At 37.2% G+C, this 17,437-nt stretch overlaps 1 protein-coding gene across 18 annotated transcripts in view; it reads left to right on the forward strand.

The window, feature by feature from the left end:
• The window catches only part of LOC105467197 (Rap guanine nucleotide exchange factor 6), a 218,735-nt gene that overhangs the window by 59,297 nt on the left and 142,001 nt on the right, over positions 1-17,437 (forward strand). For 15 of the 18 annotated variants that reach the window (XM_071097788.1, XM_071097791.1, XM_071097790.1 and 12 more), the window contains one exon: positions 13,757-13,826. The exons of 1 other annotated variant lie outside the window; for it this stretch is intronic. In XM_071097788.1, coding sequence (XP_070953889.1) covers positions 13,757-13,826 — 70 coding nt within the window. Of the gene's footprint in view, positions 1-10,573; positions 12,026-13,756; positions 13,827-14,737; positions 15,114-17,437 lie in introns of those variants that run through there. 2 more of the 18 variants (XM_071097796.1, XM_071097800.1) reach the window with 2 other exon arrangements.

A 17,437-nucleotide genomic window follows, 5' to 3' on the forward strand; every position in this document is an offset into this window, starting at 1 on the left:
TAGAAAGTTTAATTTGCCACGGCTGAGGACGTGCGCCTGTGACACAGCCTCAGGAGGTCCTGTGACATGTGCTCAAGGTGGTCAGAGCACAGTTTTGTTTTACACATTTTAGGGAGACATAAGACCTCAATCAACATATGTAAGATTAGCATTGGTTCAGTCTGGAAAGGCAGGACTACTTGAAACAGAGAGGGGGCTTCCAGGTCATAGGTAGATAAGAGACAAGTGGTTGCTTTTTTTTTTTTTTTTTTTTTTGAGACAGAGTTTTGCTCTTGCCGCCCAGGCTGGGGTGCAATGGCACGATCTTGGCTCACTGCACCCTCCACCTTGAGGGTTCAGCCTATTCTCCTGCCTCAGCCTCCCAAGTAGCTGGGATTACAGGTGTCCGCCACCACACCCAGGGAATTTTTATATTTTTAGTAGAGATGGAGTTTCACCATTTTGGCCAGGCTGGTTTTGAACTCATGACCTCAGGTGATCCATCTGCCTCGGCCTCCCGACGTGCTGGGATTACAGGTGTGAGCCATTGTGCCCAGCTGGCTGCATTTTTTTTTTTTTTTTGAGTTTCTGATTAGCCCCTCCAAAGGAGGCAATCAGATATGCATTTATCCCAGGGAACAGAGGGGTGACTTTGAATAGAATGGGAGGCAACTTTCCCCTAAGCAGTTTCCAGCTTGACTTTTCCCTTTAGCTTAGTGATTTGGGAGGCTCAAGATACTTTGCTTTCACAAGGTCATGGAGATATGTGTGTGTGTATGTGTGTGTGTGTGTATATATATATATATATTTTTTTTTTCTTCTTATTTTCTAGAACTTTTCTTGTTTTCCTTTCACAGTTAAATCTGTAGTCTACCTGGAATTGAGTTTTGGGCATGGTATAATGTTGAGTCGTTTTCCATAGGGATACCTAGATGTCCTTTTCCCACTCATTCATTACCACTTTTTATGTAAATCAAATATCCACGTGTGTGTGCCAGTTTTAATTTTCATGTTTTTGATGAATAATGATGGTGAACACTTTTCCTTATGCTTATTGGCCATTGCTTTCTGTTTTTTCTTTAATAAAGTATCTCTTTAAGTTTTGTGTGTGTGTGTGCCTGTTGTAAACTCCTGTTGTTTATTACTGTAACTGTCCAGTGGATTCTTCCTGCCCACTTGTGCAGACAAAACCAATTCTCTGAGACCGTGGCATTGTAATAAATAGTTTAATTGACACAAGCCTGGCCACACCATGTGGGAGATGGAGTTATTACTCAAATTCATCTCTTCCAAAATTTGGAGGTTAGGATTTTTTAAGGACAGTTTGGTGGGCCAGGGAATCTGGATTCTGGGTGAAGCCACAGGACTGGTCAGTGGGAGGTCTGTGGGTCCTGGTGGCCACTAATGAATCATCAGAAATGCTAAAAACCTGAAAAGACATCTCAAAAGGCCAATCTCAAATTCTATAATAGCACTGTTACTTGCAGGAGTAATTGAGTTGCAAATCTTGTGACTTTTGGAATAATGACTGGTAATCATTTATGTGTACACCTTAGCAGAATTCAGGCTCCTCATCCTTGTAATCTGGTGGTCTTTCTTTCGTTAGCTTTACAAAAACGGTTTAGTTTTGGGGAAGGGCTATTATCGTTTAAACTATATATGTCTCCCAAAGTTAGAGTGGCCAGGGCCAAGGAATGATTGAGGGCAGTTTAGAGGTTAAAGGTAAGATGGTTGTGGATTGTCTTACAGTGAAGGCAAGTAGCTGTAATTTAGAGATACGTTGCCTCTTGGCGGCTTCTTCTCGGTTACTTAACACCTTGAAGGTGAGGTTGTTTAAATCCTGTTGTGGGGTTTGAGGGCCGGAATCCAACTTTTGGAATTTTTTCCTAATGTCAGGAGAGGATTGGGTGATAAAATGCATATTAAGGATTAGGCAACCTTCTGGCCCCTCTGGGTCTAGGACTGTAAAGTGTTTAAGGGCAGCTGCTAAGCGGTCCATGAACTGGGCTGGGTTTTCATCTTTACCGTGGGTAGTTTCCTTTAGCTTGTCATAATTAACAGGTTTGTATGCTGCCTTTTTGAGCCCCTCGACTAGGCAGGAGACCATGTAATCTTGCCTGTCTTTACATGGGGAGTCCGTCTGGTATTGCCAATGGGGATCCTCTCGGGGAACTGCCCTGGTGCCCTCTTGGAAGCCTGGCTCATGAAGCCAGTGGGTATCTGCGTAGGACTGGGCTAGAAAGTAAACTCTTTCTTGTTCTTCTAGGGAGAGGGGAGAGGTCAGGATGACATTTAAGTTACTCCAGGTTAAATTGTAGAACTGAGTTAGATATTGGAATTGCTGTATATATTTAGTGGAGTCTGATGAGAAAGACCCTAAACGCTGGCTGATTTGGGAAAGGTCTGATAGAGAAAAAGGCACATGTACCCTGACTATGCCTTCAGCTCCAGCCACCTCTCTAAGAGGAAATTGTTGGGCAGGTGGGGGAGAGCTAATTGCTAAATTAAACTGTAAGCCAGACCGGGTGTGAGGTGGGGAGGTGATAGAAGGGTTATAGGGTAGGAGAGCAGAGGCTGCAGAAGAATTGGGACCCGATTCAGCCTGGCATGGAGTGGCAAGGGGAGAAGGAGAGAGGTCAGAGGGGTCAGTGGAAAAGGAGGATTCAGAGGACTCTGAGCTTGGAGCGGAGACTGAAAGGAGCAGATGGGAGAGAAAGAAGGAAAATCTGGGACGAGTTGCATTGGGAGCAGAGGCTAGGGAGGGAGCGAAGTGTAAAAAATGCCTGGATATAAGGCACCTCAGACCATTTGCCCAGTTTTCGACAAAAATTATCTAGGTCTTGTAGGATAGACAAATCGAAAGTGCCATTCTCTGGCCACATGGAACTATTGTCGAGTTTGTATTGGGGCCAAGTGGTATTACAGAAGAAAATAAGACGTTTAGGTTTTAGGTCAGGTGTTAGTCGAAGGGGTTTTAGGTTTTTAAGAACACAGGCTAAGGGGGAAGAGGGAGGAATGGATGGCGGAAGGTTGCCCATAGTGGAGAAGGTAAGTTTAAAGAGGAAGGTAGAGACATGGAGAAATGGAGGTGGGCAGCTACACTGTATATATTTAGTGGAGTCTGATGAGAAAGACCCTAAACGCTGGCTGATTTGGGAAAGGTCTGATAGAGAAAAAGGCACATGTACCCTGACTATGCCTTCAGCTCCAGCCACCTCTCTAAGAGGAAATTGTTGGGCAGGTGGGGGAGAGCTAATTGCTAAATTAAACTGTAAGCCAGACCGGGTGTGAGGTCTGCTTCCAGTAGGCATCCCTGACTGAGTCCTGGGCTGTAATGTGGGTGAGCAGCCAAAGCAGTTGTCCCCGCAATTGACCTGCCACCAAGGGAATGTGGGTGAATGATCAAGGTAGGCGTCCCCGCGGTGATCAGACACCAAGGGAAGACTGTCTTCCCAAGTCAGTAACTGAGGTCAGAGTTTTTGAATGCACGGATGAAGTGTGTCTCCTTTTTGTCTCTGCCAGGAGGGGAGAGAAACTGAAATTGAAAGGAGAGAGATTGAAGGGAGGCGAGAGAGGTTAGGTAGAGAGCAAAAAAACTGCTTACCCGAGTGTGAAGAACCACTTACCAATTTGAAATTGGTGAGATGGTCCTTGGGCTGGCTGGTTTGATGACCCAAGGTCATAGGTGGATCTCCTCACGGAGGGAGTGTGAGGACAGGGGACCGGTCTCCCAAAGGAGTTCCCCTGTCCTGGGTTTTTGGCACCAAATGTTACGCACGTCCATATAAGCGACCACCTGATCTGGTTTAGTGTGAGCAACAAGGCTGTTTATTCACTTGGGTGCACGTGGGCTGAGTCCAAGAAAGGAGTCAGGGAAGGGTTGTGGGGTTATCATTGGTTCTTACAGGTTTGGGATAGGCGGTGGTGTTAGGAGCAATTTTTGCAGTCAGGGAATGGGTGTTTACAAAGTACATTCTCAAGGGCTGGGAGGATGTTACAAAGTACATTCACAAGGATGGAGAATATGACAAAGTACATTATCACAAGGTGGGGGTGGGGTGGGGGATGTCACGATGGTGGCTTGACCATGTGCAACCAGCTCAAAGGACTTTATAGTATGGATCCTCCAAATTCATAAAAATTGTTTTGGTTATTTGTTTTCATATGTTCTATGCAGCTCCATATGATTTCTAGCATCAGTTTGTCAATTAAAAACAAAAATGCCTGCTGGGGTTTTGATTGGGAATGCACTGAATCTATAAACCAGTTTAGGGAGAAGTGAACATGTTAATAGTTGGTTCTTTTAAACCATGAATGAGGTACATCACTCCATTTATTTAGGTCTTTAATTTCTCTCAATGATGTTTTGCAGTTTTCAGTGTAGAGATACTGTATATGCTCATCTTACATCTTGCAACCTTATTAAATCACTTATTCTAATTGCTGTTTTATATATTTTTTAGTATTTTTGTACATAAACGATCTTGTCATCTGTGAATAAACAGCTTCACTTCTTATTTTTCTGATCTGAATGCCTTTTCTTTTTCCTATTGTACTAGGGGAAAGCTATAGTACATTGTTGTGACAGAGTGGAGCAAACATCCTTGTTCTCAATCTATTAATTAAAAAGTAGTTGGGGGTCAGGCATGGTGGCTCACACCTGTAATCCCAGCACTTTGGGAGGCCAAGGCAGGTGGATCACCTGAAGTCAGGAGTTCGAGACCAGCCTGGCTAACGTGGTGAAACCCCGCCTCTACTAAAAATACAAAAATTAGCTGGGTGTGGTGGCATGTACCTGTAATCAGCTACTTGGGAGGCTGAGACACGAGAATTGCTTGAACCTGGGAGTCGGAGGTTGCAGTGAGTGGAGATTACACCACTGCAGTCCAACCTGGATGACAGAACGAGACTCCCTCTCAAAAAAAAAAAAAAAAAAAGTAGTTGGGTATGAAGACATGGGGAGTTGGAAGCATTCATTCAGCTTTTCACCAAGTATAATCTTAGCTCTAAATTTTTCATAGATGACCTTTATCTGGTTGCCCCTCTGTAATCTCTACTTTCCACACCTCCATTATCAGACAACCACGGTTCGGCTTTCTGGAGAGAGAGAATTTTACATTTTCTGCTATTTTCTGTAAATGGAATATGTTGTATAGTTTTAATCTAGTTTTTTCATGTAGCATAGTGTTTTTATGGCTCACTCATGTTTTAGCACACATCAATTCTAGCATGTCTATTTTTTAAAAAAATGCAACATTGTCTTTAATTCTTTGTTGATACTGCGTTTTGTCCATTCAGAAGATTTAAAAAATTTGGGGCTGTCACAAAAATGCTTCTATCAAAATTTACATAAAAGGCTTTATATGGCCATGTGTTTTCACTTCTTTATCATAGGTATGTAGGAGTGGAATTGCTATGTTATATAAGTACATGTTTAACTTCTTGGGATAAAACCAAATTGTTTACAAAATGACTGTACCATTTTACATTCTGACCACCACTTGGTATTCACAATCTTCTATATTATTTGCCATTCTGGGGTATATTTAACAGTATCTTACTGTGATTTTGATTTGTAGTTCAGTAGTGATGAGGGATGTAGGGGATCTTTTTATGTGCTTACTAGACATTCCTGTATCTTCTTTGGTGAAATGTCTATTCAGACATTTTGTCCATTTTAAAATTGTGCTGTCTTATCAAGTAGTAAGAATGTATGTATTTTGGATACAAGTTCTATGTCATATATGTGATTTACATATATTTTCTCTCAGCCTGTGGCTTTTTTTTTTTTTTTTTTTTTGAGATGGAGTCTTGCTCTGCTTCCCAGGCTGGAGTGCCGTGGCGTGATCTCAGCTCACTGCAACCTCTGCCTCCCAGGTTCAAGCAGTTCTCCTGCCTTAGCCTCCCAAGTAGCTGAGATTGCAAGTGCCCACTACTATGCCTGGCTAATTTTTATATTTTTAGTAGAGATGGGGTTGCACCATGTTGGCCAGGCTGGCTTCAACTCCTGACCTCAAGTGATCCGCCCACCTCAGCCTCCCAAAGTGCTGGGATTACAGGCATGTGCCACCGTGCCCAGCCAGTCTGTGACTTCTTAATAGTGTCTTTTGAAGCATAAAACTTTAATATTGATGATACATAATTTAAGGTTTATTTTTGAGAATAGAACTTTTGGTGTCATAGCGAAGAAATCTTTGACTAAACCAACCTCACGATTATTTAATCTTACAGCTTTTTCTAGAATTTTTAAAATTTAGTTCTTACATTTTGGTCTGTGATCCATTGTGAGTTAATTTTTTGTTTTGTTTCTATATATGTATTTTTGCATATGGATATTTGCATATTCATTTTACCCAGCACAGTTTATTGAGAAGGCTGGTTTTTTTCCCCCATTGAATTGCCTTGGTACCTTTATTCAAAATCAGTTAACCATAAATGTGTGTGTTTTTTTCTGGACCATTTGTTCTGTCTCATTTAAATATTTTTCTGTCTTGGTACCAGTCCTGACTATCTTGATTATTATAGCTTTATTGTAACTTCAAATCCAGTAAGTCTTACAACTTTGTTCATTTTTATAATGGCTTTGGCTATTTTAGGTTTTTGTATATTTATATATATTTAAGGATCTGCTTGTCAGTTTATACCATAAAGCCTGTCAGGGTTTTGATAGGAAATGATTTGAATCTGTAGATTTAATTTGGGGAGAGCTGCAGTCTTAACTGTATGGTGTCTCTAGCCTATGAACATGGGTTGCTTCTGCATATATTTATCTTTTATTTCTTTCAGTGATATTTTGTATTTTTCAGTGTATAAGTCTTATACTTTTGTTAAATCACTTCCAAATATTTTATTCTTAATAGGATTATGAATGGAATTGTATCTTAATTTCATTTTCATTTTATTCGTTGCCAGTATATAGAAATACAGTTGGTTTTTGCATATTGATCTTATATTCTGTGACCTTGATATAATCTTTTATTAGATCTAGTAGTTTATATTTGTAGATTCCTTAACATTTTCTATCTACACGATCAGTCTACTATGATAAACATAGTTTCATTTCTTTTTTTCCAGTCTGTATGCCTTTAATGTATTTTCTTGCCTTATTGTACTGGCAAGAGTCTCCAGTATGGTGTTCATTGGAAGTGGTGAGAGTGGACCACCTTTGCTTGTTCCTGAAGCATATTGCAATCCCACAGATCCACCAAGAATATAACAAAAATCAGCCAGGTACAATGGCTCATGCCTGTAATACCAGTGGTTTGAGAGGCCAAGGCCAGAGGATCACTTGAGGCCAGGAATTTGAGATCTTCTTGTCAACACAGGGAGACCCTTGTCTCTACAAAAAACATGTGTGGTGGTGTACAACTGTAGTCCTCGCTACTCAAGAGGCTGAGGCGAGAGGATAGCTTGAGTCCAGGAGTTTAGTGCTACAGTGAGCCATGATCATGCCACTTCACTCCAACTCGGCAACAGAATGAGACCTTATCGCTAAAAATATAAAACAACAAAAATAACATTTACACAATCAACAAAGGAATTGAAAGGGGACACTAAACAAAAATATTTGACAGAAATGATGGTAGTACAGGAAGAACAGAGGAACAAAACAGATGAGACATTTAAAAAATAGGAAAATGGTAGACATAATCCAGACAAGTTAGTAATTTCATTGCATGTGCATAGTCTAAATATTCCAATCAAAAGAGATTATCAGGTTCTATGACAATTCAAAATCCTATTATATGCTGTCTACAGGAAACACACTTCAGCTGTAAAAGCACAAATAAGTTGAAAAGGATTGAGAGATATACCAGGCAAACTGTATTCATGAGAGAACTAGAGCCTGAGTCAAAATAGATTTTAAGACAAGAAATATTACTAGAGACCAGGAGCAAAATTTCGTAGTGTTAAAAGGATTAATACATTAGGAATACATAGCAATTTTTGTTGTCTATTTAACAGCAGAGCTTCAAAATATATGAAGTAAAAACTGACAGAATTGAAAGGATTAGTAGGAGTTCAACAATTATAGTTTGTGATTTCAAAAGTCTTTCAATAATAGAACCACTAGACTGAAATTAGTAAAGGTAGAGCTTGAAAAGTATTACCAACCACTTTGATCTGATATATAATCTTTTTTTCAAGATTTATGGGCCATTCTCCAGGATAGGGCATATAATCTAGGAACATAACACAAGTTCAATACATTGAAAAGAATGAAATCATTTGAAGTTTGTCCACTGACTACGATGGAATTCCATTATAAATCAATATCAGAAATAAATATGAGAATTTAGATAACATATTTATAAATGGACCAAGGACAACTTCACAAGAGAAATTAGAAGAAAATATTTTGAACTCAGTGGAAATGAACACACATCAAAATTTATGGGATGCAGCTAAAGCAGTACTTTCAGGGAAATTTAGATCATGTTTATGAGAAAAAAATGGTTTTGATCCAGTCATCTTAAGTTTCCATCTTATGAATGAAAAGAACAGAATATACTCAAAAGCAAGCTCAAGAAAGGTTCCAGTGGAAATCAGTGAAATAAACACAAGAAAAATAATAGAGAAACATCATTGAAACAAAGTTGGTTCTTTCAAAAGTTATTTGAGTTAGACTGACCATGAAAAAAAAAAAAAAAGACGCGAATTTCCAAAATCAGGCATAAAAGAGGGGACGTTACCATCCTAAAGAAAAATATTACAAAGGGTTTTTTTTTGTAGAGACAGAGCTTTGCTCTTGTCACCCAGGCTGGAGTGCAGTGACATGATCTTGGCTCACTGCAACGTCCGCCTCCTGGGTTCAAGTGATTCTCCTGCCTCAGCCTCCTGAGTAGCTGAGATTACAGGTGCCCACCACCACGCCCAGATAATTTTTGTATTTTTAGTAAAGACGGGATTTCACCATGTTGGCCAGGCTGGTCTCGAACTCCTGACCTCAGGTGATCCACCTCGCCCAGCCTACAAAGGAAATTTATGATCAACTTGCTATCAGTAACTTGGGCAAATCTTGCAAAGACATACATAACAAAAAAAGGCTCAAAAAAAAAAAAAGAAACTTTGAGTACAGAGAGCAGTGTAGACCCAGATAACTTTACAGCTGAATGTTTTCAAACGTAAGAAGCATTATTACCTACATTCCAAAAGAGTTTGTATTAGGGTAAGGGTAGAGAAAATGCTTTCCGCTCATTTCTGTGAGTCCAGTGATACTGCTGCCAATAGTAGGCAAAGATCACAAGAAAAGAAAATTCCAGATTATTATTCCTCATGAATATACATGCAGAAATTGTTACCAAATGACAGGAAACGGAATCCTGGTTTATATTTAAAGTATTTTATACCATGACCAAGTTGGGATTATCCCAGAAATGGAAGGTTGGTTTGACATTTGTAAGTCAGTTCATATGATATACTTTATTAATAAAATAATAGGCAAAAACCACATGATCCTTTCAGTAAGTGCAGAAAAAAAAAACGCATCTGGTAAAAATCTAAAACTCATTCAGGATAAAGTATTTGAATCAACTAGACATACAGAAGGGAACTTTCTGATATAGGGCATGTACAAAAATTTTATTGTTATTATATTTTAGTTTTAATTTTTAAATTTGTGTCCTTGATCCTTTTTTTTTTTTTTTTCTTTTTTGAGACAGAGTCTCATGCTTATGACTCATGCTTATGGCTCACTGCAGCCTGGACCTCCCAGGCACAAGTGATTCTCCTGCCTCATCCTCCCAAGTAACTGGGACTACAGGCATGCACGATCATGTCGGGCTGATTTTTTTGTTTTTTGTAGAGACGAGGTTTCGCCATGTTGGTCAGGCTGATCTCGAACTCCTGAGCTCAAGCTATCTGCTAGCCTCTGCCTCCCAAAGTGCTGGGATTACAGGCGTGAGCCACTATGCCCGGCTCTGATCCACTTATAATTAATGTTTGTTTATGGTGTTATATTAAGAGCTCCATTCCCCACTGCGTTTGTTTCTTCTGTATTGGTATCTGGTTGTTCCCCACCATTTATAGAGAAGATTATCTTACGCCATTGAATTCCTTTGGTACCTTTGCCAAAAATCAGGTCTCCTTTTGTTCTCTCTTTCCTGTTTTATTGATCTATAGGTTGATCAAATACCACATTGTCTTGAGTATTCTAGCTTTAATAGTGTGTCAAATCTGATACTATAAATATTTCAACTTTGTTCTCATTTTCCAAAGTAGTTTGAGCTATTTTAGGCTCTTTACATTTCCATGTAAATTTTAGGGTCATTATGTCAGTCCTCCAAGACGACTTTCTGGGATTTTTAGTGTGGTTGTATTGAATTTGTAGAACACTTTGGAGAGAATTGCCATTTTAATGCATAAACAAGATACATCTCTTTTTAATCAGGTCTTTTTCAATTTTTCTCAGCATTGTTTCATAGTTTTTCAATTTGTAGCTTTGTAGAAGTCTTGTATGTATTTTGATAAATGTATCATTTTTATTCTATTTTTAATGGAGTCAAAAGATTTTATTTTCTGATTGTTGCTAATATACAATGAAACAATTGATTTTTAGGTATTGTGCTTGTATTCTTCAATCTTGCTAAATTAATATATTTCTGAACCTTTTTTCTAGGATTCACTTTATATACAGTGAATTCACTTTATATAAACAGTAGTTCTAGGAACTCAAATAGTTGAGAGTTTTTCTTTATATTAGTGCCCCACAGCTAATACATTCAGAAATAATGATCAAAATATAAAATATGTATTTTAATAGCCCTAATAACACTTTCACTCTACATACTGATAAAAAAAAATGCTGAAACTAATAGGTGGAAAATTGAGAGGAAACTTTATAAACGGTGGATCAAGTTGACACTGTCTGAAGCTACTCACCAATCTTAACATTACTAGTAAATGGAACAAACAGACCTTATGTGTCTGCATATGTGATTTGATAGAACATTGCATTAGGTCTTTTTTATCTCTCTCTCTTGTGGTCGTATTTATTGTTACTTTCTTTAACATATGAAACATACATAGAAATAGCTGTTATAATACTGTTGTCTGTTGATTTCCATACTTCTGATAGTTCTGAGTCTGTTTTTATTGATTGATTTTTCTCTTGGTTATGGATTATATTTTCCTGTTTCTTTGCATACCTCGTTTGTTGTTGTTGCTTGTTTCTTTATTGATGTCATTGTGAATTTTATGTCACTGGGTTCCAGCTTTTGCATCTCTTTAGGTAGTATTGGGTTTTGTTGTAACATATAGTCTAGCTAATTGGAATCTATTTGATTATTTTTAGCTTTATCTTTTAAATGTGTTCACACAAGTTCAGCACTTTAGTGTGGGACTAATTTATTTTGTTACTAAGGAAATACATTCCTGAGGACCCTACCTAGAACCCCATGTATTATGTCGTCTTTCCTCTGTGACTCTTAGGTTTGTTCTCACATATCCACAGTACTCACTCATAGACTCAAGAGGACCTTTCTTCAAAGCATATATGCACACAAACGCTCCTGCATACTGTTGGGCACAATCTTGTTCTCTCTCTCCCCCTTTCTCTTTGCTGCTCCCTCTTTTCAGGAACACTGCCTTGCAAATTCTAAGCATCTTTCCCCTGTCATTGACACCCCAAAACGCTTAGCTTTTCAACTCACCAAAATTGTCAGACTGTGTGAGGCTTCTCTATTCTTGCATTGTAGCCTAGAGCTTGCCTGTAGGTGGTAAAATGGTGTATTGTAAGAGTCATCTTAGTTTTTTATTTCCTACCTCAGGAATTACAGCCCTGCCCTGCCTTTTTTTGGTGTCTTGAAATTGTTGTTTTATATATTTTGTTTTGTTTTCTGTTTTTGTCCTCAGGTGGGAGAGTAAACCCAGTCCCTGTTATTCCATCTTGCATGAAAGCAAACTTTTACAGATTTGCTTTTTTAAATGTATTAGGTGATACAAGAATTTGGGGAAACAAAAGATAAAGATCTTCTGCTTAAGAAAATACAAGTGAGGCCTGGTGCAGTGGCTCACGCCTGTAATCCTAGCACTTTGTGAGGCCAAGGTGGGTGGATTGCTTGAGCCCAGGAGTTCAAGACCAGCATAGTGAAAATGACGAAACCCCTGACTCTACAAAAAATTTAAAAAATTTGCCAGGCATGGTAGTGCTTGCCTGTAGTCCCAGCTACTTGGGCCTGATATGGTAAGATCACCTGAGCCCAGGGATGTCGAGGCTACAGTGAGCCGTGATTGCACCACTGCACTGCAGCCTGGATGATCACAGAGTGAGACGCTGTCTCAAAAAACATAAGTGGTTTTTTGGTTATGTTCAAAAGTTACTTTGTTTGGATTTTGATTAGAATTTTGTTAACTATTATTTGTGTAGAACCTTATACTTTGGGAAATTGACATTTTTAAATATTTAGCCTTCCCATAAAAGTATATGCTATGTTACTTTAAGCCTTGTTTCTAGCCCATCAGTGAAGTTGTATAATTTTCTTTATAAATGGTTTATTTATTTATTAGATTTTTTTTGGTGTTTTCTTTTGTTTGAATAATTAATGTTTTTTTTCTGTTTGGTTATTTTGGAGTAATATTTATATATTTTATTTATTAACTGACACTGGCACTAAATTTTCATAGTGAAATATGAAATTTCATAATTTCATAAATTTTCATATAATGATATTTTTGGTTGCTTTATCATTATTTTAAGTGCACTCTGTATATTTCATATGTAAGTCATTTGTGTCTTGGTATAGTTGACAGGGTTTTTTATTCTCCATTAAAAAAAATTCAGGTTATCTTTTAAAATGAAAATCTATCTTTTTCTCTGTGGTTGCTTTCTTTTTTAATATGCTGAGAAATCTTTCTCAGACCAAGAATATAAAAAACATTTTATTTTAGTACTGGTCCAGCTTTAGTTTTTTCCAAAGAGCTGTGGCTCTAACACTTTCTTTTAAAAAGTCATCTTTGTATCTAACTACATTTCTTTATATATAGTTGGCACTTCATGTCCGTGGGTTTCACGTCCATTAATTCAAGCAACTGCTGATCCTGGAAAAAAAAAAAAAAGATGAATAGTTGCATCTCTACTAAGCATATATTGACTTGTCATTATTCCCTAAGCAATAAAGTATAACAACTATTTATGTAGCATTTCCCCTGTATTAGGTATTATTAAAAATCTCAAGTTGATTTAAAGCATATGGGAGGATGTACATAGGTTATATGCAAATGCTATATCATTTTATGTTAGGCGCTTGAGCATTGGTAGATTTTTGTATCCTTGGGGACTCTGGAACCAATGCAAGTTGGCTACCAAGAGACTACTCAGGTGTGAATATCTTTTAAGGTTTTTTTATTTTTAATATCTGTTGTCTTAATACTGCTCCCAAAAGATAATAATAATTTACTTTTATAAAACATTGCCTAATCCGGTTATCACTTTTATTAGATTTTTATTAAGTGTATTTTTTTCCTTTGTTCAACATATATTGACAGATGTTAAAAATTTAAGATTAGATCGGTATCTTTTATAACTAATTTTAGGGACTAGTTAAAGGCAGAAGTTTAAAAAGAATTTTCATGTAGTATTATATTGAGATCTGTTATGTCTGGGAAATTGAGAACGTTTTCTTTTTTTTTTCTTTCTTTTTTAGAAAATCTTAATATAAGTGACAGGATCAGAATTTCTTGGCTACCATCTCAGGGCTTTTTTTGTTGCTTTTTTTTCCTATATTGATATATTTTATTAATAACCTTTGCTAAAGAAATTGTTTTTCTGTTTTTATAGTTTTGGTAAGCAGTTTGGAGGAAAAAGAGGATGTGATTGTCTTGTATTAGAGCCTTCAGAAATGATTGTGGTAAGAACTTTAAAGAATGCTGAATTGTTTTTGATATGCTTCAGTTTTAACTTTAAATGTAGTAGGCTTTAAATGCTTAAGGAGGTTTTATTACTGTGACCTTTTAGAGATTTTATCAAGTAGCGTCAGAACCGTCTACCAAGTTTATCTGTTTCTGTCTCTTCAGACTTTTTTTGATCCTCAAGAGAGTGTGAAACATAATACACTTATATATAATTTGCAGATTTGGTGTTTTTTACCCCTTCTACCAGAAAACTAAAAATTTTTAAAAGGGGGCCATGAGTTTTCAAGTGACTTTTTTTTTTTTTTTTTTTTTTGAGACAGAGTTTTATTCTTGGTGCCCAGGCTGGAATGCAGTGGTGCAATCTTGGCTCACTGCAACCTCCACCTCCCGGATGTAAGCAATTTTCCTACCTTAGCCTCCTGAGTAGCTGGGATTACAGGCACCTGGCACCATGCCCAGCTAGGTTTTGTATTTTTTAGTAGAGATGGGGGTTTCACCATGTTGGCCAGGCTGGTCTCGAACTCCTGACCTCAGGTGATCCACCTGCCTCGGCCTCCCAAAGTGCTGAGATTACAGGCGTGAGCCACCGTGGCCAGCCTCAAGTGATTTCTTCTTTCCCATTCAATTTCACTTTTTCAATAAACTTTGAATTCTGTAGTCTGTGCCCAAGACTAGAGAGAATGAAGCAGAGAAAAGTAAAAAGACATATGATTAGATCCAAGTAAGAAATGGTCTCAGTATTTTCACTTTTTAATTATTTGAGATAAGTTTTTATTTAAGGGTGTATTTAAGGAATAATTCTTTATTTTTTCTTAAAAGAGCTAAGTAGTTGATCTAACTTTAGAATATGGTTTTTGTTTGGTTGGTTTTTTTTTTTTTTTTTTTTTTTTTTTAAGTATTAGAAGAATCAAGAACACAGCTTGCTTTTACCTTGTTCTAAGATGACCTTACTAGAAAATAGCATATACTCAGTGGACTCATTGTCCTGCTAGGATCTCATGTAGATGACCATGTCATCTGATTAGATTTGAACTGTCGAGAAGAGAAATTGAATTCTTAAGCATTTTAGTGTAAGGGCTCAAAACTAAACTACTTTTCCATTTCATGGTGCTATAGTCAGATATCTTCAAATATTTTGTTTTCTCTTTCCTAAACTGGATCATCTGTATAACCATGAACTCACTATCCCTAATTTTATGTGAGCAACTGGATTTTAAGCTCTTACAGGGCAAAGATTATGTCTTATTGTATCTCCCAGAGTATTGCAGAGTGCTGCCTGCATAGTAAGTATTCAGTAAATCTTTCTTGAATTCAAGTTTGTTCAAGGATGGAGTATGTATTGTTTCAAATTTGTTTTCTTTAAGCACTGAATATATGGGATTCCTATTAGAGCCTCAGAATTCTTTCTTTTAAATGTATGTATTGAGGAACATGGCAAGGAAACTGCCCAGGCAGTATTGATTTTTCTCACTTTTTAGTTGTATTTTGTATTTCTCATACTGTATGCAAAAGAAATACTGCTTTTACTTCAGTGTTATACATCCTGTTTTAGTGCTTATTTTACGTACTTTATGTAATATTTTCATACAAGGAGGAAGAAAAGGAGAAATAGGCATAGCTATAAATGACATTGTTGGTGCAATCGATAAATTCAAAATATGGACTGCAGATTGGATAATATCAAATTCCCTGAGTTTGATAACCATATTGTGGTTCTGTAAGACAAAGTCCTTATTGTTAGCAAATACATGTTGACATATTTTGGGTTCAAGAAGCATTATATCTCCAATTTATTCTTCACTATTTCAGAAAAACAAGTATATAAAATAAAAAGTCACATCAAGTACATATATTTATGGCTGGTAGTTTTTAAATTTCAAAAATTTAATTTATTGATTGGTATAATTTTAAATGCTTTATGAGTTATAGGAGAAAATCCAAAATAGGTGAAATTTTTCAGAATTGTTAAAAATGACTGGTCAAATGGTTTTGTCTGTTTGTACAGATTTGAATAACTCCACTGGTGATTGGAAATGTCTGTTACTGAACACATTCTTGATCGCCTGATAAGTTAGTCATCTTAATCTGACACATTATAAAGTAATCTCCTTGTTTTAACTTCTTCTTCTTTTTTTTTTTTAAAGAAACAGAACCTTGCCCAGAGTGGAGTGCAGTAGTGCAGTAGCTCACTGCAGCCTTGAACTCCTGGGCTCAAGTGAGCCTCTCTCCTCAGCCTCTCAAGTAGCTGGGACTACAGATGCATCCCACCATACCAGCTAATTATTTGTTGTTGTTGTTGTTGTTGTTGTTGTTGTTGTAGAGACAGCCTTGCTATGTTTCACAGGCTGATCTCGAACTCTTGACCTCAAGCAATCCTCCCACCTCAACCTCCCCAAGTGTTGGACTTATAGATGTGAGCCACTATGCCTGGCCCAAAGTATACTTTTAGGCAAGAAGCATTATTTAATGTAAGAATGGTACTGTATAGTGATAAAAGGTTAATTGTATCAAGGTTACACAATCCTGAAGCTTTACATGCCTTCAAAATATATAAAACAAAACTTGTCCTTAGTAAAATCAGAACTAGAGAAACTCACACTCACAGTGGGAGATTTTTATTTTTAGGTTTTTTTTGTGATGGAATTTTGCTCTATCATCTAAGCTGTAATGCAGTGGCACAATCTCAGCTCACTGCAACCTCTGCCTCCCAGGCTTAAGTGATTCTCCTGCCTCAGCCTCCCAAGTAACTGGGATTACAGGTTGCCCCACCACACCCAGCTAATTTTTGTATTTTTAGTAGAGATAGTGTTTCGCCATGTTGGCCAGGCTGGTTTTGAACTCCTGACCTGAGGTAATTCTCTTGCCTCGGCCTCCCAAAGTGCTGGGATTACAGGCATGAGCCACTGTGCCTGACCGAGAGATTTTAATGTACCTCCAAAGTAACTGACAAAACCACCACCACAAATCAGTTAAGGATATTGAGGATTTGAACCTCATCATGTACACATTTTACCTAAGAGACATACAGGGAACACTACACCTATCAACAACAGAGTGTGCCTACTTTTCAAGTGTGCTTGGAATGTTTTTTAAATTTGACCATATACTGAGACATGAAGCAAGTCTCAAAATTTCAGTATTTGAAATTTTATAGTTTCTGACCACCATGAAATTAATTTAAAAACCAATTATAAAAACACAGCTAGAAAAAAATACAAATTCTGAAATTCAGGCATATGCTCTAAATTGCTTGTAAAAGAAGAATTACTTAGAAAATTAGAAAATATTTTAAATGAATAAATATGACCTATTAAAATGTGTAGAATTCAGTGTAAGCCTTTCTTGTTGTGAAATTTAAGCCCTAGTAGTATAAGAGCAAAGGCTAACAGTAAAGTGTTCATGTCAGGAAATTAAAAGAGCAGTATATGAATAGAAATCACAAGCCAAGAAATAATAAAGATCAATATAAAAATAAATATCAATGGCATAAAAGCAAACTTAGGATAATGAGGATTGACAAAGGACAAGGTTGAGTCTCAGAAAAGACTAAGGAAATTGATAAACCCCTGTCAGAGATAATAAAAAATAAAACATGCCATACGATCAG

Source organism: Macaca nemestrina, chromosome 6, assembly GCF_043159975.1.
Source record: "Macaca nemestrina isolate mMacNem1 chromosome 6, mMacNem.hap1, whole genome shotgun sequence".
Classification (NCBI taxonomy): domain Eukaryota; kingdom Metazoa; phylum Chordata; class Mammalia; order Primates; family Cercopithecidae; genus Macaca; species Macaca nemestrina.